Source organism: Monodelphis domestica, chromosome 1, assembly GCF_027887165.1.
Source record: "Monodelphis domestica isolate mMonDom1 chromosome 1, mMonDom1.pri, whole genome shotgun sequence".
NCBI lineage: Eukaryota > Metazoa > Chordata > Mammalia > Didelphimorphia > Didelphidae > Monodelphis > Monodelphis domestica.
Window position 1 is genome coordinate 593,713,010 of NC_077227.1, and position 23,956 is coordinate 593,736,965.

Consider the following 23,956-nt stretch of genomic DNA (forward strand, 5'->3'; position numbering starts at 1 on the left):
AAGGTGCTAGCAGGCAGCAGAGGGAATTGGGAAAGGCTTTGTGTAGAAGGAGCTTAAATTGAATTTTGGAGGAAACTTAATTCTAAAAGGAAAAAAATAAGGTCACAGCTTATTCTAGGCAGGGAACCCCAGTGAAATGAACCCAGAAGGATGAACTGCATCTAAGTAGTATGTATGGAATAGTATAAAGGCCAATTTGGGTGTACTATGAAGTACAGTGGACTGAAAAGGTGAGGAAGGCTCAGACTCTGAAGGGCTTTAAATGCTAGAGAAGTTTATATTTGATCTTAACAGTATTTAGGGAACAGTATAATGTAAATGCCTAGAACTGCACATAATAGGAAATTAGTAAATACTGGATGAATTAAAGCCAATATTTCAAATTAGATGTTAAAATCTTTGGAAATAAGAACCAGTTTTGTTTTGTTTTGTTTTTGGTCTCCCCTATAGTGCTTTGTACATGATAAATGCTCAACAAATTGTTGATTGGTTAACAAACCTTGCTCTTTAGTATCTGAAGTTCGAAATTCTTGTTTTGATGTATTTTCTTTTCTTACTCTTTCCTTTACCAGCTCCCTCACTAAATGGTATTCCCGAGTAGTATTCCAGATGCCTCATCAAGAGATTGTGGACAGCCTAAAGTTGTGCCTAGTGGGTTCCTTAAAGAAGTACTATGAGGTGAGGAAAGCCAGACTTGATAGTTTCAGTAATTTTTCCAACTTGACCTCCATAAATTAAGAGGAAATATGATTTAGTAGAAAGAACCCCAAATCATATTAATTGGACTTCTTAAGCAAGTTCAAAGCCCAACAGTCCTAAGTTCAACAGTTGAACAAAAAGGCATCAACTTGTGCTGGTGGATATCAAAACCAAGAGATCTAAGGTTTCAGTTCAGCAGTGCTGCTTTCCATGTGTTTGACCTTATGCCCCCATACCACTGCTGTTATCAGAGGCTTGATTTCAATAATTAGTGTGGCACATGACTATCTGATTTCTTTATGACTAGGCCATTGCCAGCTGGATTCTCTCATCTTTTCATAAGACAAATTAAATTAACCAGCACCTCCCTTCTCCCCCTGCCCTGAATATACAAACTCAACTAAGCCATGGGAATCATCACGTAACTGCCATTAAGCTGATAGCAGGCTAGGGCAATAGCCAGGGAATGTACCCAGTCTGTCATAGAGGTGTCCAAAGTAAACTCTGAGCTACGTGAGTTGGGTTTCTTAAGGAAGGATTTAGCCCTTGTGAAAAGTAAGCTATCGGAATTTTTGTTTAAGTCTAAATAGAGCAGCTAGCTGGTTCCATAGATAGAGAGCCAGGTCTGGAGATTGGAGATTTGGCCTTCAAATCTGGCTTTAGACACTTGCTAGCATTGTGACCCTGGGCAAGTCACTTAACCCCAGTTACCTACCCCTTATTTCTCTTCTGCTTTTGGAACTGATACTTATTAATTCTAAGACAGAAAGTAAAAGTTTAAAAACAAAAGACTAAATCTGGTCTCTGGAAATGTTTCTTTCATGTTACAAAGTTTTCTATGGTAATTCCTTACAAACAAATGTTAATATCATTCTAATAGCAGGTTAATGATCTGTAAATAATGTACTTTCTTCCTATGAAAAGAAACCTATGAAGAATCACCATTTTAGAACTAAAAAGGATCTCATTTTACAGACAAATTGAGATCCAAGTTGGTATATGATTTCTTCATGTATGCCTATGTATGTTCTGCCTATGTATGCATAGGCAGAGAGAAAACTAGAACCCATGCTCTCTTCTGATGCATCATGTCACCTCAGTGTAACTCCAGTTCCGATCTACCTCTTTGTTTCTTGGGTTTACTTTTCTCGTCATTCCCAGAGCCACAGGCCTATTCCAGGTCTTAGTCCCCTCTTTAATTGCTGCCTTGGACTGCAGCAGAGTACAGACATCAGCATGAACCTGCTATTTAGCTAAGCCCCAAAGGAAAGCAAACAGTAGTTTAGAAGCAGTGGTTTTTCAATATGGAATTAAGGAACAAACCAAAACTTGGACGAGAAAAAATTTATTTTTTTACCACCATATCATATAGAAATTTTAAATGTATTTCTAAAATTGTTGAACTAGAATAAACCTAGAGTACAAAAATATTTTCCAAACTAAATGATTCATTCCGTTTGTATTCCTTTGCCAAATCTACCTGCTTCCAACCTTTTTGCCTTCATTCTGTAGGGTACATAGCAGAAAGGATCATTTTCTTTAAATACATATTGATGCCTCCACTAAAGTGTGACTCTATTACCTCAGAATACAGTTTCTTTCAGATCTGACCAAACTGGAAAAAGCCTTTGAGTTTGAGCCTGGGATAGCTTATAGACCTGTTATCTGAGAGGGAGCAGAGGAAAGAGGCATCTTCTGAAGTTTGGCCACAGAGTGATGAATTTTTTTGTGCTATTTCACTCATGAAGATCATCTGCTAAGGCAAAGAGGGGTTATGATCTGTGTGAGAGGGAGAACCAATGCTGATCCTTGAAATATTAAAGTATCTCTTTTTATCATAGGATTTAAAACTAGAGGGGGCTTTTAAAATCATCCAGGTCATCAGCCTCATTTTACAGTTGAAGGAAACAGGCCCAGAAAGGCTGTGACTTCTACATCCTCACCCAGGTAGTAAGAGCAGGGTTAGGATTTGACCCCTGAGCCTCCTGTTTCAAATCTAGGGTTCTTCCTACTTGCTAAACTGTGCCTCACAGTCACTAAATGACTTCAAAATAAGATGAAAACTTCTAATGATACATAGGTTTTAAGACTCAAATTTTTATAGTTGGTCAGACTTTTGTAATCTTAAATGCTGAATATCTATTGAAGTAGAAAGGATGAGTTATTGGTCTGACTGGAGCAGTGAATAAAACATAGCTCTTCATTCCAGCATAATCCATGTTTTAAGAAAAGAAGGGAACATTCTTTATCACATAGACTATGTGACCTAGTTTTTTAGTTTACAAAATGTGATCATCATAGGCAGTGAAGACTTTTTCAATGTGACTTGTAGAATCAGTATCTCATTACCGTAGTTTATATTTAAATAGAGCAGCATTCAGGAATATATTAGGTTTTTTTTTCAAAGTTAGGCACCATGTCCTCTACTTCCTTTGTAACTAAAGTTCCTCCAAGATAGAAATTGCATATAGTATCCAATAAAGGTTGCTAACAAAAGTGGGGTATCTTAACAAAAGGCACACGCAGATAATTCAATATTCTGTTTCTTACTTTTACAAAAGAAAAGTTTGGTGTCTTTGTGTCTCTATTTCCCTATTTCTTGTGTAAAGAGAATAAAACAAGAAGATATAGGCTCAAAGCCAGAAGGGACCTCCAGGTCATGTAGACTAAATCTCTTATTTTACATATATACAAACACTGAGACCCAAACAAGTTTGATGATTTGCTCAAGATTACATAAGTAGTAAGTGACAGAATTGGGATGAACTCTTAAGTCTTCTGATTGCAAAACCAATGTCCTTACTATTGTACCTTGTCTCAACATATGCAAGTGAATAATTGTAAATGAAACATGTTGAGTTTCTCAGGAAAAAGATAATTATAAACATATGTAAAAGTATGGAATATGGTCTTTAGGGTTCCTTTGATTTCACACTTACAATTATTTTATCCAATTCAGGTAAACTATGTGCAATGCATTATGCAGCCCAAAGAAGTTGTCAAATTTGAAGTATTTGGGCCAAATGCTGTACCTTCAAGTGATATAGAAATAGTAAATTTTAAATTCAGTCACACAGAACAAGAACCATAAACATCTTTTCCAATGAATTATGAACTAAACCACTAAAACACACACACATACCCAAAACCTAGCAAACTAGCTCATATAGGAAAAGAACTTCACATATTTTATGAAACTATTAAAATAAGAACTTCAAAATACTCAACAAACTGTCAGTTACTTCATGTGATTTTCCCCCCTAAGTTATGCTAAGATAAGCTGTGTAGTTATAATTTTAAGAAATTAAACATCCAGTAATATTTCAGGGAGACTGTTTAGTACAAAAATCTTTTATTTTAGCTTTATTTCATCATCTTTTGAGTATCTTTGGGTATATACTTGCCACATAATATTCTGAGAGAGACAGATGTTAATGAAGCCAACCCATCATAAACCATTCTTTACTAGTTATAGTTTTCTTGGTTTACCTAAGGCAAAATAGAGTGTTGTTTTGTTCTGTACATAGGTTAGGAATTTACTAGCTGTGTGACCCTGGGCAAGTCCCTTAATCTTTGCTTCAGTTTCTTCATTTGTAAAATGGGAATAATAACCATACCTACCTCTCAGGGTTGTTGTGAGGATCAAATGAGATAGTATTTCTAAAGTGCTTAGCAAAGTTCCTGGCACATAGTAGACACTACATAAATGTTAGCTAGTATTATTGTTATTATTATTATTAAGGTGTAGTAAATTTCAAGTTGAAAGACAGGTGAGTTGGGACCATCATTTTCCTGACCAGCCTTCCATCTTTTCCTACACAGTTGAATCAGGAACTTCCCAACTCTAGACCCATGATCCCATGATCTGTTTGAGACTGCCTGCTTATTTTTGTGCCCTGTTTGATGGCTCCTTTGATATTCCAGACCTCTCGTTTTCATGTGGAAGGCTAGAAATGAACAAGAGCTTTTTTCAGTAAAACTGTCCATGTGTGAACCTGCCTGTCAAATATATCTGATGTCATGTGCCCTAAAAATGCAAGTTTAAGTCTTTCTTCCCAATGAGTGTTGTATCTTGTGAGTTCCCTAGTCTTAGAACTAATAAGGACCGTGTATTATTTGGGATTTCACTTCAGGTAAACCACTGCCTGCCAGAGAAAATTGTGGTGTACAGAGATGGGGTATCAGATGGCCAGCTAAAGACAGTCACCAGCTACGAGATCCCCCAGTTACAGAAGTGCTTTGAAGCTTTTGAAAATTACCAGCCCAAGATGGTAGTATTTGTAGTCCAGAAAAAAATTAGCACTAACCTATACTCAGCTGCTACAGAGAATTTTGTAACTCCCTCCCCAGGTACTGTAGTGGACCACACCATCACAAGCAGAGAGTGGTAAGTAGGCTGCTTTTCAGATCATCTCTGGGGAAATATGGGAGATCAGATTTTGAAGAACAAATAATTTTGGTAATTTTTTCTTTCTTGATTCAAGATGAAAGGATTGTTTGTGGAGACCATGTATATATAGAATATTTCTTTTTTTCTTCCTCTTGCCTTTGGTGTTTGAGGATAAACTGGTGGAGATAAAGTTCTAAAAATTAAGCATAGACCTCCTTCTGTATTGAAAATGGAGATGATGCAAATGTCTCAGCCTTCCATGAAACAGCACTAGATTAGGTTCTTCTTTTTTTCTCATCTGTAAAATGGGGTGGTTGAACTAGAACTCTAAAATACCTTCCAGCTCCAAAAATGATTTAATAAGATATGGTTAAAAAAACTGAACTACCCAAAAAGAAATGGGATTACAATTTAGTGAATTCTTCATTTTTAGAAGTCTAAAGTCTTCTTAGGAGATGTTGTGATGAGATTAGTTCTGAGATTTTGTGATTCTGACATATAGTCTTTTTTTTTTCCCCATAGCTAATTGCTTTTATTTATTTATTTATTTTTTAGATTGTAAACATTATTTCATTTGGTCAGTTTCAAACATTATTCCTTAAATACAAAAATCATTTTCTTTTCCTCCCTCCCCTCCCATAGTCGACCCGCAATTCCACTGGGTATTGGATGTGTCCTTGATCCGAACCCATTTCCATGTTGTTGGTATTTATACTAGGATTCATTTAGAGTCTACATCCCCAATCATATCCCCCCTCAGCCCTTGTAGTCAAGCAGTTGCTTTTCTTCGGTGTTTTGACTCCCACAGGTTTTCCTCTGCATGCGTATATTGTTTTTTCTCCTAGATCCCTGCAGATTGTTCAGGGACATTACACCGCCACTAATGGAGAAGTCCATTATGTTTGATTGTACCACAGTGTATCAGTCTCTGTGTACAATGTTCTCCTGGCTCTGCTCCTTTCACTCTGCATGACTTCCTGGAGGTCGTTCCAGTCTCCATGGAATTCCTCCAGTTCATTATTCCTTTGAGCACAATAGTATTCCATCACCAACATATACCACAATTTGTTCAGCCATTCTCCAATTGGAGGGCATCCCCTCGTTTTCCAATTTTTGGCCACCACAAAGAGTGCAGCTATGAGAATTCTTGTACAAGTCTTTTTCCTTATTATCTCTTTGGGGTACAGACCCAGCAGTGCTATGGCTGGGTCAAAGGGTAGATATTCTTTTGTTGCCCTTTGGGCAAAGTTCCAAATTGCCCTCCAGAATGGTTGGATCAATTCACAACTCCACTAGCAATGAATTAATGTCCCTACTTTGCCACATCCCCTCCAGCATTCATTACTTTCCCTTGCTGTCATGTTGGCCAATTTGCTAGGTGTGAGGTGATACCTCAGAGTTTTTTTGATTTGCTCTCTGATTATCAGATGAAATACAATCTTTAATATGACTTTGATCATTTTTCTTCCCAGGGTGGATTTCTACCTACTTGCCCATCATGTTCGGCAGGGCTGTGGCATTCCTACACATTATGTGTGTGTTCTGAACACTGCAAACCTGAGCCCTGACCATATGCAGAGGTGAGCCTCTTCTTACTGTAGGGCAATGGTTCTCAAAATGTGGACTTAAGGATATGAGACCCTTTCATGAGGTCCATGAGATCAAAACTAATATCATGATAATATTAAAACATTTTAATTTCTAAAACTATAAATATTGACAAATATAACCCATATAAACAGTAGTTGATTGGGAGTTATCAATCATATTTAAGAATGTAAAAGGATCCTGAAACCCCAAAGTCTGAGAACTGTAATTTTAGAGGTAAGTCTGAATTCAACTAATTAAGATAAATCTAACCACATTAACAATTGCTCCCTGAGTCCTTGAAATCTTTAACTAATAAAAAGATCATTTAAATTTAGACACTACAGAAATAGTTAATTTTCTCGGCACAATTGTGGTCTTTTTGTTTTTAAATCATTAGTTTTTGTTGACTGGAAGAATTTACTTGTTTTGGTAGTTAACTTGTTTTGGTGAACAGGAGGGCCAAGCTACAGGTAAATTTATTTCTCCAAAGCATTTAATTAAGTTAATGGTAATACCAGAAATATTTTTCCTGTAGAGGTATGAGTAGGAAGGTTTCTAAGAGCTTTGCAGCACTTTTCAGGTCTTCAGTTAGCTAGGAATTACTTAGGGAATGTGATGGTATGAGATAAATGGTATACCCAAGTGGACAAATATAAGTTTTTAAGCACAAAGTTATTTTGAGCACATTTTTCTGTTCTTGGCCTCTAGGTTAACTTTCAAGCTTTGCCATATGTACTGGAATTGGCCTGGCACCATCAGAGTCCCAGCACCCTGCAAGTATGCCCACAAGCTAGCTTTCCTGTCTGGACAAGTCTTACATCATGAACCAGCCATCCAGTTGTGTGAGAAGCTCTTCTTCCTATAACCCAATGAGTTGGCAAGCACATTGGGGAAAGAGAAAAATCAGTTTTCTGGATTTGTGTAGAAACCTCAGCTATGACATTTCCAGGATGATCAGAGGCAAAAGGTGGAATTTTTGAGTTGCTTTTTTCCCCTTCTTCAACCCAGTATATATATATAGATATATTTTTAAACATTTTTTTCAAACTGTTACCACCAAGAAAACTGGAATCTTTCAGCCTCTTTTGACTTGAAAATTATCATTCCCTATGTGGGAAAGAGATAGAGCATTGCCACTTTGGGAGGTTTGGAAGAAGTCAAAACAAAACAAAACTTTTTAAGAGCCTCCAAGTCAGATAGAACTGCAAGAATCTATAGCAGCTCTGTTCTCCAAACCCCCATTTTCCTTTCTGGTGCAATAAGAGATGTGGTCATTGCAAGTTCTTTAAGGAGACATTTGGACAATTGAGGAAGGATTAAGAGCTGTTTCTTTATAACAGGTATTGCCCTTGCTGGCCTGGTGCTTAGCCTTTCTGTGGCATTGGGCTCAATTCAGCAAACATTTCTCATAATAATTCTGATATAAAAGCCTATTTTATTTTTTTAAATAAATTTTTATGGATATCTTTTGTTTTTACATCACCTAAATTTCCTAGTGCTGATTTTGTCCCTCCTCCACACAGAGAGCCATTCCTGTAATATAATTTAAAAAGAGAGGGAAAAAACAGTTCAGCAAAGCTAACCAGATAATCTTCAAAAAAATCTGATATGCACCCTTAGATCTTCACCTCTAAAAATAATTGAGGAAGATGTTCAAGGTTTGTTTTCAACCCTCACTTTTGATCTCTCTGGTACTCCACAGATTTTGAATGGACCTAGTTCTGTTGTTTGGGTTAACATTCAAGCTGCCAAACTAGTGGTTTAAACTTTCTATTTTGAATTTTGCCTCCCAACTCCAAATAATTCCACCTTGTTTAGTTACCAATGGGTTGCATCAATTTCTTAACGAAAAAGTTCTTAAACCTAGAAGGGAAACATTGGTGCATGGGTAATCTTTGGGGGGATTTCCAAGTATAATACTTCTTTCCCACCAGTCTAGTTAAGTCTGTTATTTACATATGGAAGAAAACTGAAATACTTAATTGCCTTGAAAAGTAGCCTCTTCTTGGCCACTCAGTTTTCTAGAAAGTTTTCTAAAGCTAGGACAAATTTTTTAGCAACTCAGCTTTTAAAAATGTAGTGAAAGGCCGAATAACAAAATCTCCATACATAATGGAAGGCTGCCAGTATGTTTATATGTACTCCCCTTTGTTTTGAAGGAAAACCTTTCAGTCTTTCTTATCAGTATTGATTCTTTTTTTTTACTGTTTTAAAAGAGTTGATCTAATTTAATTCCTTCCTCTCATCACCACATATTTACTTGTGAATTGTGAGAAAAAGAAACTTTAGCCAAAAACTCTTTAGGAAAGCAGTTAGAAAGTTGTTTTGGTTTAGAGTAGAGTTCACAGGAAGTTGGGAAGATATAAGCCATGTCACTTCTTTGGCATATTTCTGTTTTTATTTAGGTATTGGGGGTAGAATAAAAAAAAGCCAAGCACTTGGAATTTTAAGAACACTAAACTAAATATGTTGAATCACTGGTCTTTAACTTTCTGATCTGATTCTCTCTGCAAGCATTTTTAATTTTTCTTTTGAAGTTTTACTTTTTAAAATCCTGTCAATCTGATATAGTCAGAAAAGTTAAAAACATTACTTAAGTATAATGAAAATCTACCTTCACTTTTTCTTTCAAGTTTCCTAACCTTATTTTTCAGTCTTAATGTTGAGTAATTAGTAGTAAAAGAAAAAAATTGTATAATTTATTGCTTAAGATTGGTGAGACACTGAAATACTTTCCTAGTAGGTGATATAATCATTAACATGATTCAGAATGTCTAGAGGTCTTGGCTGCTGAGCCTGTGCTAATCCGTCATAGTGATTAGAAACCACTAGGGTTTGGTTTTGATTTTTTTTTAACCATTGATACTTCATCTTATTGAGTTGCAAGTGTGTTTTTTCACAATGCCAGATGAAACTGAGGCACAAGTTGTTTACTTATCAGGAACAATGTCACCTGCAAAACTAACCGCACAAATTGACCAAATAAGCCTCTCTTTTGTTGTGGGCAATTTGTCCTGATGACCAGCCTCATCTTCAAGAGTCTTAACTAGATATAGAGGGAGACATTTTCTCTCCCTTTAGTTGTATCACTACAGAGCATAGCCTTAGAGTCTTGCCCAGTGTTTCTAACCACATCATTATTTATAAGTCTGCAAGAGCAATATGAAATATCGATGCCATGAGCTCTCTGTCACTACAGATCCTAGGTTACATTGTGCCTCCACTGGACATTTTGATGTTATTAAGATCTTCCTGCTCCATCTCTTCAGTCTGATCACCTCATTAAGTTACAGAAATCCCTCGTTGTCTTGCTCTTGCTTTATGTGGGGGGGCCATGGCCAACAGAGAAACTGCCCCACAAAGCCATGATGAGTCCTGTCCCTGGGAAGGTTACTTCTCTTCCTCTGGTGTATTTTCCATACTTCAGGCCTTCTCCTCATTTCTCCAGATTTAACTGAACTGGACAAGACTCTATGGCTATACTAACAAGTAGAAGAGAAAGTTTGAGGGGGGGGAGTCACTCCAGACTTTTCTCCTGATAGCCTCTGAATAAAGGACCAGCCAGTTTCATTGTCTAGAATGTTTTATGAGAAGCTTCATTTAAATAAGAGAAATTCTGCAGTTTGAATGCAAAAACTGGAGTAAAATTTTTTCATGTATCTATGAAAATACAGTATTTAACAGTTTAAAAATTATGTTGATACAATTATGTGAACATAATCCATGGGAAGTTGCTCCAACCGACATCATTTTTAATAGCATAATTAAAATAACACTGAAACCCATTCTAAAGTTATGAAGCGCTTAAGTGATATGATTCATCTAATCATCTATTTACAATTCAATTCAATAAAGATTATTATGGCAGGCAGAGGTGTGTGCTAAGACTGCTAGTCCAGCCTCTCTGGGCTATCACAGTAATTGGGGGGAAGAGTTAAGATACATACAAATCACTAGAATAGAAGAGACACATGAAAAAGGTGTAGAGTGCTATGTGAGGTCTTGGAGAAAAGGCAGGAATCCAGGAAGGATATGGTGGTGTAGTAAGAATACTTCACGTGGAGCTGGAGGGATAGCAGGTTTTAAATTCTTCCTCTGATACCATGCGTCACCATGAGTAGCTCACAGGGCGGCTGCGAAGATCAAACATAGTATGTAAGACACTTTGTAAGGCCTGTAACTGGGCTGCTGTCATTCCTGGAGGAGTTGGCATTTCAAACAATATTTAAAAGATGGTTGAGTGATGAGAGCATTTTAAATATGGAGAATAGTGTAAGCAGAGGCAGAAAAATATCACGTGTACCAAGAACAATGGGTAGTGTAGATAGGCTGGAACTTTATGTGGAGGGAAGTATGAGAGGAGGCTGGAAAAATAGGGTGAATGTTAGTTGTGGAAGGTCTTAAATCTCAGGCAAAAGTTATCATGATTTAATAAGCATTAGGGAGACACTGAAAGGTTTTGAGAAGGAGGGCATGATCAGCAAGTCTCCTATACAGCTGCCCCTATGCTCATTCACTTATGATTCAGCTAGTTAATGTAGGGTACACCTGTTCAGTTCATTTCACTGTATTAAAAAGGTACTAAGGGGATAGCTAGGTACACAATGGATAGAGTGCCAGGCCTGCAGTTGGGAGACCCTGGGTTGAAATCTGGCCTCAGACACTTCCTTGCTGTGGGACCCTGGGCAAATGACTTAACTCCAACTGCCTAGCCCTTACTGCTCTTCTGTCTTAAAACTGATACCAAGGTAAAAGGGAAGGGTTTTAAAAAGGGTGCTAAGAAGTTAATGACAACCACTTTCAAAAAGTGCTTGGTAAATGCTAAGCACTATGTTAATGTAAGTTATAATAAAGTAAGTAAGTAACTTATTCCCACCTCTAAAAGCACAAGCCAAGGCACTGATCACCAGATTGATCTTTGCCTGCCCCCCACCCCAAATCTTTTTGTAATCACATGGGAAGGTAAGCCTTGACCAAGAACAACATGAATCATACAACACTTTCTCTCTGAGATCAGATAAATCAAAGATTGCCTCTGCTAAGCTTATAAACATTCATATTTTGGCCATTTCCTTAGAAAAACTTGTTTAGAAGTAGTTTTTTGATGTTCAAAAACCAGTAAGTAAATATGGGTTGATCTAATATTGTTATAAAGAGAATTAAGCATAGTCAGTCCAACATCCTAATGACCATGTTATTTCTAGCAAGTCCCTATATACTCTCCATTGCTCTTTTTTAATGTTTTATTGATACTTTTTTTTACATCAGTGTTGCTTGTCTGCCCCTTTTCCCTTGTAACAGATAAGTATCTTTATGAAAAATAAATCACCACATTGACTTTGTCTGGAAATGTATGTCTTCTATACTTGTGTCCATTACCTTTATGTTTCATAGTTCTTAGAAGTCACCACTGACTACTGCAGTGATCAAAAAGCTCTTATTTTTCAATGTTGTTTCCCTTTAAATTATTCATAGTTGGCATTGTGGAAAGTGTTCTGGTTCTTGCTTTCCTTTGGATCAACTCATACAACATATCCTAAATTACTTTTATTCTTTTCATATTCCTTCTATTAGCACCATAGTATTCCACTACAATGATATGCCTCAATTTGTTTAACCATTGCCCCCAGGCAATGGGTACCCACTTTAATTCCATCTCTTCACCATTAAAAAGGTGTGTGTGTATACAAAAGTGTATGTATCATTATACATATATACAGTGAGAGTATACATAGGGATATTGATATACAACTATATTTGTGTGTATTTGTATATTATAATTATTTTTCAATATGTGCTACCTTTCCTCTGCCTTTGACCTCCTTGGGACGTGTACCTAGTAGTATTTCCAGTATCTTCTGTTAATATCTAGAGTGAGGAAAAAGGTAATCCCACTTTGGTGAGTAAGGGGAAGAGTATAAGAGATGATGTGGAAGAAGAATCAATAAGCCTGAAGCTGATTGTTTATGTGAGGAGGAGGAAGAGGGAATGGCTGATGTTGTTAATTTGGTTGATCATATAGAAAGGTAGTAGAACCCATAGTAGAAATAGGAAAGTTTGAAATGAAAGTGAGATTTGGGAGGGAAAACAATGTGTTCTGTTTTGTGGATATTAAATTTGATGCCAAATAATATCAACTCAAATTTTCTATTGCACATACAAGGGAAAACTAATTTTAAAAATTATTTAAAAAAATAGTTCCCAATCAGTGATACACTGTCAGTCAAGGAGAAGCAGAATGCAAAGGTTTCTCACCCCAAAATGAGATCCATTTCCTTTTTTTTTTTTACGTTGGCCATGATCCACAGTATGACTGCAAATGATTTTCACCAACTAACAGCTTCATAAAACAGTAGTACAGCAGGTAATGCACATTTAAAGAAATACCAAAGTTCACAAAAATCACATTTAATAACAGTAGCAAACAAACCCACTATCATTATGATTCACATGAGTCTATAGCTACTTCCTGTGTGACATTTAAAAAAAAAACTGAAGCTCATGGATACTTGTCACAAGTTCTAGAGATCTAGTCAATCTTTCAACCTTGGTGAAGATATTTCTAACAACGTCTATTACTGCCATCATTCCAAAATGTGGCAGAGGAGCCTAGAAAAAAACAAACTTTTGTACTACTGATGAAAACCTTTTGGGTCTAAATGTCACCAAGAATCTAGATCATTCTAGAGAAAAGTTAAGAGTAAGCTGAAGAGATACAAGTATTAAAAAACTATCCAGGAGCCAGTAGACTCCATTGGAAAATCCTTCCACCTCCTGGATGAGATTATAACCCATCACAGAGTAACCAAGCTCCTTGAGAAACCTCCCTCCTCTGGGATGAGACTGTAACAGCTTAAAAAGCATGTCTTTATATGTCCCATTGCAATGTGGAGATGAGGACTACAATAGTTAAAATCACTTTAGATGTGTCCTCCATTATATGTTTAATAAATGCGGAGGTGGGGAATACAATAGTTCCATTGTACTTCACTTCAACTACTAAATGGACCTCACCTCTTGTTACAAACAACTCAAAGGCAGGTAAATGATCAATCAGAGGTAGTGGTGCTCCTAGATATCTAAAAAAATCACTTATGCAGACCCCTTAAAATAAATGTAAATTTTTAGGTCATTAAATTCTCCAAAGGTTGTAACCAGTTTGATGGAGTCCATCTTGTCTTTGGGCTTTTACAATGGTATTTGCTCAAGTTCAGTCACAGGGGAAGGTACATATAAAGACAATGTAACAGAACATATAGCTAATGGCCAAAACATAGTAGCTGAAAATTAAATAATATAACAAGATATTAGATTAATATGTGAACTTAACAAAATTAAATCTTAAAACAATCAGCAAATACAATATACGTGACAGGATGTGAGCAATCAATCCAAGAGTCCTTTTCTCCAGTTCTGATAGCTGCATTACAGAGACTTCTTCACTGTTTGGAGGGGAACAAACTCAAAAAGTTAAAATCAATAAGGTAATGGGGTCTGAAAAGGCTTAAAATTCACCTCCAGACTCATTAAGGTTCCTTCCCCTCCCAAGTGTAATCATCCATCTAGACTCCTTTGGTCACACTTCTGGGGTTCCCTATACCCGCACTGAGCATAGTGTGGATGAACCCCACATTGGATGTGTTGTAGAGACTGGGCAGGCCAAAATGGCAAGGGGGAATAGATGAAGGAAGGATGATGTAGGAAGATGATTCTCCCCTCAATTTCAAGATTACTCAAGCTATCAACTGCAAGGTATCCCATCAATACAAGAATCCCCAAGAACAGAATTAAACAGAGCCAATCTGAACTTATAAGCTTTTCCAACTCAGTAAAAGTCCCTTAGAGTTTCAACCATGCTTGGTAACAGCATTACTCCTCAGATAAGCTCTATGGCTTTTAATTACAGGGAAAACAAAAGACACTTACTTGAAGATTAAAAAAAAAAACCCTTCAGAAATTAGCTAAGAGGTTTGGATAGTATTCTTCCTTCCTCTTTTCCCTTGAGGCAAAAGCACCAGAGAAAACAAAAGGGTATTTGAATAGAAAATATAGGTTCCACCTGATGTGTGGGTTAAGAGTCCCAGAAGCTAATTTCCAAAAATTTTGACTTCAAATCCACTTCCCTGCCCCCTGCTCCCTCTGTTATGCTTTATTTTAGGGTGTAGAGGGTGGCACAGGAGACCTTTCCCCTATGTGAGCTAACCCCTCAGTTTCCACCCTCTCAACAGAAGCATGAAAACCCCCCTGGGTTAGTCAGGCTGGGGTTGGTGTGGATAGCATGGATTGGCTGTTCCATGCTGTGTTCTGTTAATTTTATGGTTGGACTGGATATTAATTGGTCACCAGCAATTTAATTTCTTAATCCCAAAATTGAATTACTAAAGTAAAATGGAACTTATGGTAGTTTATTTTACAATAGGGAAGATATTAAGTAAGAAAGGAAAGGGTGGGGGAGAGAGAGAGCGCGCTCTGGCCTCCTCTGACCTAGGTTGCAATTCTAAGGCCCTAGCCAGGAAAAGAGTTTCAAGACAATGGGCCTTTCCCAGAGGCTCACACCTCCAGGATGTCAGCCTTTACACTCACCAAGGTGACCTTCTAAGGAAAGAAGTCTGAGGTCTCCCACACAAGCTCCTTCAGGGTCAAGTTCCATAGTCAAGTATCCCTCTTCACTCCAAGTCTGAATGTCTGTCCTCTGTGTGTCTATTTCCACTTTTAAAGACCTTTTTCTATTAGGTCACTTCCCCTAAATTTTACTTCTAACCAATCACAGCTGACACTCCACTCCAGGACTGCCCACTTTCACACGTGGGTCACAGACCTCCCACTCAATTTATGAAATGGGTGTTCATACCTTTTTGTGGTTAAAATCCAAAATGGGTAGATCTCCATACTCAACTTTAATTACTGTGATTTACACTTTGGAGATTAAAATATAAAAATAGACAGGGGATTACAATGTAATCTTCACAATCAAGGAAGAGCCAAGTACCTTCATTGTTACAGTTAGGAGAGAGCCAAATCCAGTCTTCACAGTTCCCCTGCTGAAAAGTGGCTAGCACAATCTTGAGACCCACATGGGTGTAGGGGGGTGGGTAACCCAATGGGAGTTATATATCACCCTTCCTGCAGGAAGAAGGTGCTTCCACACAGCTTTCAGATCTTTAGGCAAACAGCAACAGTAGGGAGGCTACAGTGGGAGCAAGGGAAGCTGTGGCACAAACTGCAGTGGCTTGTGGACATTTCATGGAAAAATGGGGAGGGGGGGAAAGCATGGAAAAAGGCAACTTATCAGTAGGAGCAAAATTTATCTGCTCCCTATCTTTTACTCAAAGGCTTTCTTAGAAAAAGAATTAAAGGATTCTATCTCCTTGGCTCACCAGAAATGTAAGATTAAAATTAATATTCAGTAACTCCAACTATTTACAAGATTTATTAATAATCATTTGAAGTAGAGGAAATAGACAAAAATAAAGCCTGAGTAAAGAGAAATTTTCCCAACCACAGTAGCAGGAGAATAGCAAGAGAGGGTGGAGTTACAGAAACTTTATCTCCAAAACGTAAGGATGAAACATAAGGGCAAACATGGGATTCTGGGAAACAGAGTCCTTGAGTACAAAATTCTAATTAGAAATTAAGAAATCCCTGGACTTCCAGGTTAACATGGCTGCAATCTAGACGCAAATTGCTTCCTCTCCCCGGCACCAAACGAAATAGACTACCTCAAAAGAGCATAAATATCACCTTTGGAAGAATGGAGAGACTCTCCAGTACCCCACGGAAATGAAGGTACATGGAGTTTGAACATTTCCACACTATAAGAAGGAGGAAAAGCTTGCACAAAAACGTGAACTGAGCTGTCCTTCCCCCCCTGCCCCACCAAACCAGAGTAAGGTATCAGAGCACTCACTGGGACAGCGAGTGAGTAAGGAACATCTCTGTTGGGGGGGGGGGGCACACCAGGGTCCTTGGGATCTAAAGACGGCTGGGAAACGACCTCTCAGGGTGGTTTCACGGGAGAATCTTGCGCTGAGCACAGGGGCAGCTGTGCTGAACACAGGGGCAGCCGAGTTGAGCACAGGGGTGTCCACGCTGAGCACAGGGGCCTTCACTCTAAGAAACTTCGTAGGCTGGGAAGAACTAGTCTGAAGCAACCTAAATTCACAGAAAACCCGCCCATATCACCCACACCCCAGACCAAAAAGGAAAGGGGAATAAAACCACCAAAGGGATGGCTCACACGGCCCAAAATCAAGGCTCCAGGAAGAAAGGGGAAAAGGTGACTATTGAAAACTTTTATGGCGGGAGTACCCAAGGAAAAGAAGAGAAAGAGGATGAAATCCAAACAAAATCAAAACATGCCTCCCAAAATGGAAATTATCCACAAGCTCTGGAAGAACTCAAATTGGAGTTTACCCAAAAGATAGAAACCTTCTGGAAAGAAAAATAGGAGAAAGAGATCAGCAGTCTGATAGACAAGACTTCACAATTGAAGAAAGAGCTGGAAGCATCTAATAGAAGGGCAGACAAAGCTGAAAAGCAAAACCAGTCCCTAACGACCAGAATTAAGCAACTGGAAGACAGTGAGCTTGCAAAACAGCAAGAATTAATAAAGCAAAGCCAAAAAATTGATGAATTAGAAGAAAACATAAAATACCTCACTGAAAAGGTCACAGACCAGGAAAACAGAGGAAGAAGAGACTACATGAGAATTATTGGTCTGCCCGAAAAACCAGAGATAAACAAAAATGCTATACTACAGGAGTTTACAGAAGAAAATTGCCCACATGTTCTGGAGCAAGGGGGCAAAATAGAAATAGAAAGAGTTCATAGAACACCCTCTATACTAAATCCCCAAAAGACAACCCCCAGGAATGTAATCGCCAAATTCAAGAGCTTCCAAGAAAAGGAGAAAATCCTATAGGAAGCCAAGAAGAGGAGCTTCAGATATAAGGGGGCTCCCATAAGGATCACACATAACTTAGCGGCTAACACACTAAGAGACTGCAAAGCATGGAACACGATATTTAGAAAGGCAAGAGAGCCAGGTCTCCAACCAAGAATCAACTACCCAGCAAAACTGACTATATACTTCCAGCAGAAAGTAAGGGCATTCAACAAAATAGAAGATTTCCAAGAATTTGCTAAGAAAAGACCAGAACTTAGTGGAAAATTTGATATCCAATCAGAAATCAAGAGAAACATGAAAAGGTAAATATGAAAGAAAGGGAAAAGGAGATAAATCTTCTCTTTTTCTTTAAGTCAAACTCTCTTCTATAAGGACTACATTTACATCAAATTATATATATTAATATGTGGGGAAAATGTATTGTGTAACTCTCAAAAATCATATGCATCATAAGAGTAGTTAGAAGAATCATGCATAGGGAAAGATTGGGGCATCAAGAAGACTTGGTGAAAGGGGGGGAGAAATAAAAAGGAAGAGGGGGAAGCATCGACAATACTAAGATTTACTTCAAGAAATGGGGGAGGGACTAAATAGAATAATCTTTCCCATACAAAGATACACATGGGAAGGGGAAGGGAAGAACTCTCATATGAGAAGGAGAGGAAGAGAGTGTGAAGTGGTATTACTTAAACCTAACTCTCAGAGAAATCAACTCTTAGAGGGAAGAACATCTAGATCCAGTGGGATCCTGAATTCTATCTTATCCAACAGGGTAAGAAAGAAAGGGAAATTAAGGAGGGGGAGGAGGGAGTATAAAAAGGGAGAGAAGGAGGGGGGAGGGGAAGGGAGCATAAAAAGGGAAGAGCTAGAAAGGGAAGCATATCAAGGGAGGGGACTAGGGGAACTGACCTAAAGTAAATAACTGGTTCAAAAGGATATAGCTAAAGAAGAAAGGTCAGAACTAGGCGAAAATATCAAAATGCCAAGGAATCCACAAGTGACAATCATAACTGAACGTGAATGGGATGAACTCACCCATAAAACGTAGACAAATAGCAGATTTGATTAGAACCCAAAACCCTACCATATGTGGTCTTCAAGAAACACATATGAAGTGGGTTGATACAAGGTTAGAATTAAAGGATGGAGTAAGACCTTCTGGGCCTCAACTAATAGAAAGAAGACAGGAGTTGCAATCATGATATCTGACAAAGCCAAAGCAAAAATAGACTGATCAAAAGGGATAGGGAAGTTAAATATATTCTGTTAAAAGGGAGTATAGACAATGAGGAAATATCACTAATCAACATGTATGCACCAAATGGTATAGCATCCAAATTTCTTTTTTTTTTTTTATAAACCCTTACCTTCTGTCTTGGAGTCAATACTGTGTATTGGCTCCAAGGCAGAAGAGTGGTAAGGGCTAGGCAATGGGGGTCAAGTGACTTGCCCAGGCTCACACAGCTAGGTAGTGGCTGAGGCCGGATTTGAACCTAGGACCTCCCGTCTCTAGGCCTGGTTCTCAATCCACTGAGCTACCCAGCTGCCCCCGAGCATCCAAATTTCTAATGGAGAAACGAGGAGAAATGAAGGAGGAAATAGACAGTAAAACCATATTAGTCAGAGATTTGAACCAACCACTATCAAATTTAGATAAATCAAACCAAAAAATAAATAAGAAAGAGGTAAAAGATGTGAATGAAGTCTTAGAAAAATTAGAGTTAATAAACATAAGGAGAAAAATAAATAGGGACAAAAAGGAATACACCTTCTTAGCATCACATGGCACATTCACAAAAATAGATCATACACTAGGTCACAGAAACATGGCACTCAAATGCAGAAAATCAGAAATAATAAATGCAACCTTTTCAGATCATAAAGCAATAAAAATATTGATCAGTAAGGGTACATGGAGAGCCTAATCAAAAATTAATTGGAAATTAAATATGAACTCCAAAATCGTTTAGTTAGAGAAGAAATCATAGAAACAATAATTTCATTGAGGAAAATTACAATGGTGAGACATCCTTTCAAACCTTATGGGATGCAGCCAAAGCAGTACGTAGAGGGAAATTCATATTCATGAGTGCATATATTAATAAATTAGGGAGGGCAGAGATCAATGAATTGGAAATGCAAATCAAAAAACTTGAGAACGAACAAATTAAAAACGCCCAGAAGAAAACCAAACTAGAGATCCTAAAAATTAAGGGAGAAATTAATAAAATCTAAAGTGATAGAACTATTGAACTAATAAACAAGACTAGAAGCTGGTACTTTGAAAAAACAGACAAAATAGACAAAGTACTGGTCAATCTAATTAAAAAAAGGAAAGAAGAAAGGCAATTTAACAGCATCAAGGATGAAAAAGGGGACCTCACCTCCAATGAAGAGGAAATTAAGGCAATCATTAAAAACTACTTTGCACAACTATATGGCAATAAATATACCAACCTAGGTGATATGGATGAATATTTACAAAAATATAAGTTGCCTAGACTAGCAGAAGAAGAAATAGAATTCTTAACTAATCCCATATCAGAAAAAGAAATCCAACAGGCCATCAAAGAACTTCCTAAGAAATAATCCCCAGGCCTGATGGATTCACCAGTGAATTCTATCAACCATTCACAGAACAGCTAACCCCAATACTATACAAACTATTTGACATAAGAAACAAAGAGGGAGTTCTACCAAATTCCTTTTATGACACAAATTCGTGGTACTGATCCCAAAGCCAGGCAGGCCAAAAACAGAAAAAGAAAATTATAGACCAATCTCCCTAATGAATATAGATGGAAAAATCTTAAATAGGATACTAGCAAAAAGACTCCAGCAAGTGATCAGGAGGGTTATCCACTTTGATCAGGTGGGATTTATACCAGGAATGCAAGAATGGTTCAATATAAGGAAAACCATCCACATAATTGACCACATCAACAAGCAAACCAACAAAAATCACATGATTATTTCAATAGACACAGAAAAAACCTTTGATAAAACACAACACCCATTCCCATTAAAAACACTAGAAAGCATAGGAATAGAAGGGTCGTTCCTAAAAATAATAAACAGTATATATCTAAAACCATCAACTAATATCATCTGCAATGGGGACAAACTAGATGCATTCCCAATAAGATCAGGAGTGAAATAAGGATGCCCATTATCACCTCTATTATTTGACATTGTACTAGAAACACTAGCAGTAGCAATTAGAGAAGAAAAAGAAATTGAAGACATTAAAATAGGCAAGGAGGAGACCAAGTTATCACTCTTTGTGGATGACATGATGGTCTACTTTAAGAATCCTAGAGACTCACCCAAAAAGCTAATTGAAATAATCAACAACTTTAGCAAAGTTGCAGGATACAAAATAAGTCATCAGCATTTCTATATATTTCCAACACAGCTCAGCAGCAAGAACTAGAAAGAGAAATCCCATTCAAAATAACCTTAGACAAAATAAAATACTTAGGAATCTATCGCCTGAGACAAACACAGGAACTATATGAACACAACTACAAAACACTCTCCACACAACTAAAACTAGACTTGAACAATTGGAAAAACATTAACTGCTCATGGATAGGACGAGCCAATATAATAAAAATGACCATCCTACCCAAACTCATTTATCTATTTAGTGCCATACCCATTGAATTTCCAAAAATTTTTTTTACTGATTTAGAAAAAACCATAACAAAATATCAAGGATATCCAGGGAAACAATGAAAAAAAATACAAAGGAAGGGGGCCTTGCAGTCCCAGATCTCAGTCTATATTATAAAGCAGCGGTCTTCAAAACAATTTAGTATTGGCTAAGAGACAGAAAGGAGGATCAGTGGAATAGACTCGGGGTAAGTGTAAGTATACAGCAGGACAGTATATGACAAACCCAGAGAACCCAGCTTTTGGGACAAAAATACACCATTTCATAAAAATTGCTGTGAAAATTGGAGGACAGTGTGAGAAAGATTAGGTTTAGATCAACACCTCACACCCTACACCAAGATAAATTCAAAATGGGTGAATGACTTGAACATAAAGAAGGAAACTATAAGAAAATTAGGCAAACACAGAGTAGTATACATGTCAGACCTTTGGGAAGGGAAAGATTTTAAAACCAAGCAAGACTTAGAAAGAGTCACAAAATGCAAAATAAATCATTTGGAATACATCAAATTAAAAAGGTTTTGTACAAACAAAACCAAGAAGCAACCTTCAGAAAAACCTCTGACAAAGGTTTAATTACTCAAATTTATAAAGAGCTAAATCAATTGTACAAAAAATCAAGCCATTCTCCAATTGATAAATGGGCAAGGGACATGAACAGTCAGTTCTCATCCAAAGAAATCAAAATTGTTAATAAGCACATGAAAAAGTGCTCTACATCTCTTATAATCAGAGAGGTGCAGATCAAAACAACTCTGAGGTATCACCTCACACCTAGCAGATTGGCTAACATGACAGCTATGGAAAGTAATGAATGCTGGAGGGGATGTGGCAAAGTAGGGACACTAATTCATTGTTGGTGGAGTTGTGAATTGATCCAACCATTCTGGAGGGCAATTTGGAACTATGCCCAAAGGGCGATAAAAGACCATCTGCCCTTTGATCCAGCCATAGCATTGCTGGGTTTGTACCCCAAAGAATTAATAAGGAAAAAGACTTGTACAAGAATATTCATAGCCATGCAGTTTGTGGTGGCAAAAATTGGAAAATGAGGGGATGCCCTTCTATTGGGGAATGGCTAAACAAATTGTGGTACATGTTGGTGATGGAATACTATTGTGCTAAAAGGAATAATAAAGTGTAGGAATTCCATGGAATCTGGAACAACCTCCAGGAAGTGATGCAGAGCAAAAGGAGCAGAACCAGGAAATCATTATACACAGAGACTGATACACTGTGGTACAATCAAAGGTAATGGACTTCCCCATTAGGGTCAATGCAATGTCCCTGAACAATCTGCAGGAATCTAAAAAACACTATCCACAAGCAGAGGATAAACCGTGGGAGTAAAAATACCAAAGAAAAGCAACTGCTTGACAACAGGGGTGGAGGGGATATGACTGAGGAGAGACTCTAAATGAACACTCTAGTGCAAATACCAACAACAGGGAAATGGGTTCAAATCAAGAACACATGTGATACCCAATGGAATCATGCATTGGCTATGGGAGAGGTGGGGGGGGGGGTGGAGGAAAAGAAAATGATCTTTGTTTCCAATGAATAATGTTTGGAAATGACCAAATAAAATAATGTTTAAAAAAGAAATCCCTGGTAACTGGAGAAAACAGTTTTAGTTGAAGATTAAAGTTGGGAACCTGATTACAAGGGATTGGGAGGCTATAAGAATAAGAATAGTGGAGATTGAAAGACAGGAATATAGGCCAGGAAGAAGCAGATACAGCAAGCTGCTACTTTACAAACTTTTTGTAAAGGTAAAACTATCTTTCAAAATAACTATAGACAGTTTTTCCTAGGACATTGACTATAAAATGAAAACGGGAAAGAGCCAAGATTGTGGATTAGAGGCAGAATAAGTTCAAAACACTCTGAGAATCCTCTCCAACCAATCTTAAAATAACATTTCAAAATAAATACTGGAGTGACAGGACAAACAAGGGGCTAGGGTGAAGTAATTTCCTATAGAACACAACTTGAAAAGTGCACAGAGAGGGCCTGGTTCAATGAGGAGAAAAGAGTGCAGCCCATAGCAAGGCCATGCAGCCTGCAGCAAGGAGTACTGGTGCAAGTCAACAGTAAGCCCCACCACTGCACCCCACATCTTCTATTCCAGATTCTGAACCAGGGCCCAAGCCAACTTAGAGATACCAAGACCCTGCCTAAACCAAAATAAGAATACCCCACACTGACCCCCTTGAAGTTCAATGCCCAAACATGAGCCTGCAGAGAGGCCCCAAGCCTCAGTGCAAGGCAATCTATTGTGTGCCTGGCTGATATAGTCCCAGAGGGAGATTCTAAGCCCCAAGTCCCAGTACAAGGCAGTGGGGAGCACACCTAGCTAGTGAAAGCCCAAGGGGAGTCTCAGAGCCCTTCCTCAAGCTTCCAGTGAGAACCTGAACCCCAGCACAAAGTGGTCTGTGTAAGTCTACAATGAAGCCTGAACCCTCCTGCCCAAGCTGAAGGTGAAGCCCCAAACCCCAGCACCAGGCAGGCTGTAGTGTGCCTAGCTGGTGTAGGCCCAGAGTGAGGCCTGGAACCAAGCCCAAGTCCAAAGTGAAACCCCAAGCCTTAGGGCAAAGCAATCCACAGCATAATGGGTCAGCGCAAGCCTAGAATGAGGCCCAAATCCCTTGCTTCCAGCCTAGAAGCTAATTTATCACCTTGGAAGAACTGAA

General features: G+C 38.0%; 1 protein-coding gene across 1 annotated transcript in view; it reads left to right on the forward strand.

The window, feature by feature from the left end:
- The window catches only part of PIWIL2 (piwi like RNA-mediated gene silencing 2), a 102,602-nt gene extending 89,834 nt beyond the window's left edge, over positions 1-12,768 (forward strand). Inside the window, exons 20-23 of the mRNA XM_007476475.3 lie at positions 573-678; positions 4,833-5,086; positions 6,562-6,669; positions 7,388-12,768. Coding sequence (XP_007476537.3) covers positions 573-678; positions 4,833-5,086; positions 6,562-6,669; positions 7,388-7,544 — 625 coding nt within the window. The 3' untranslated portion in view covers positions 7,545-12,768. The remainder of the gene's footprint in view (positions 1-572; positions 679-4,832; positions 5,087-6,561; positions 6,670-7,387) is intronic.
- The last annotated feature ends 11,188 nt before the right edge of the window (positions 12,769-23,956 follow it).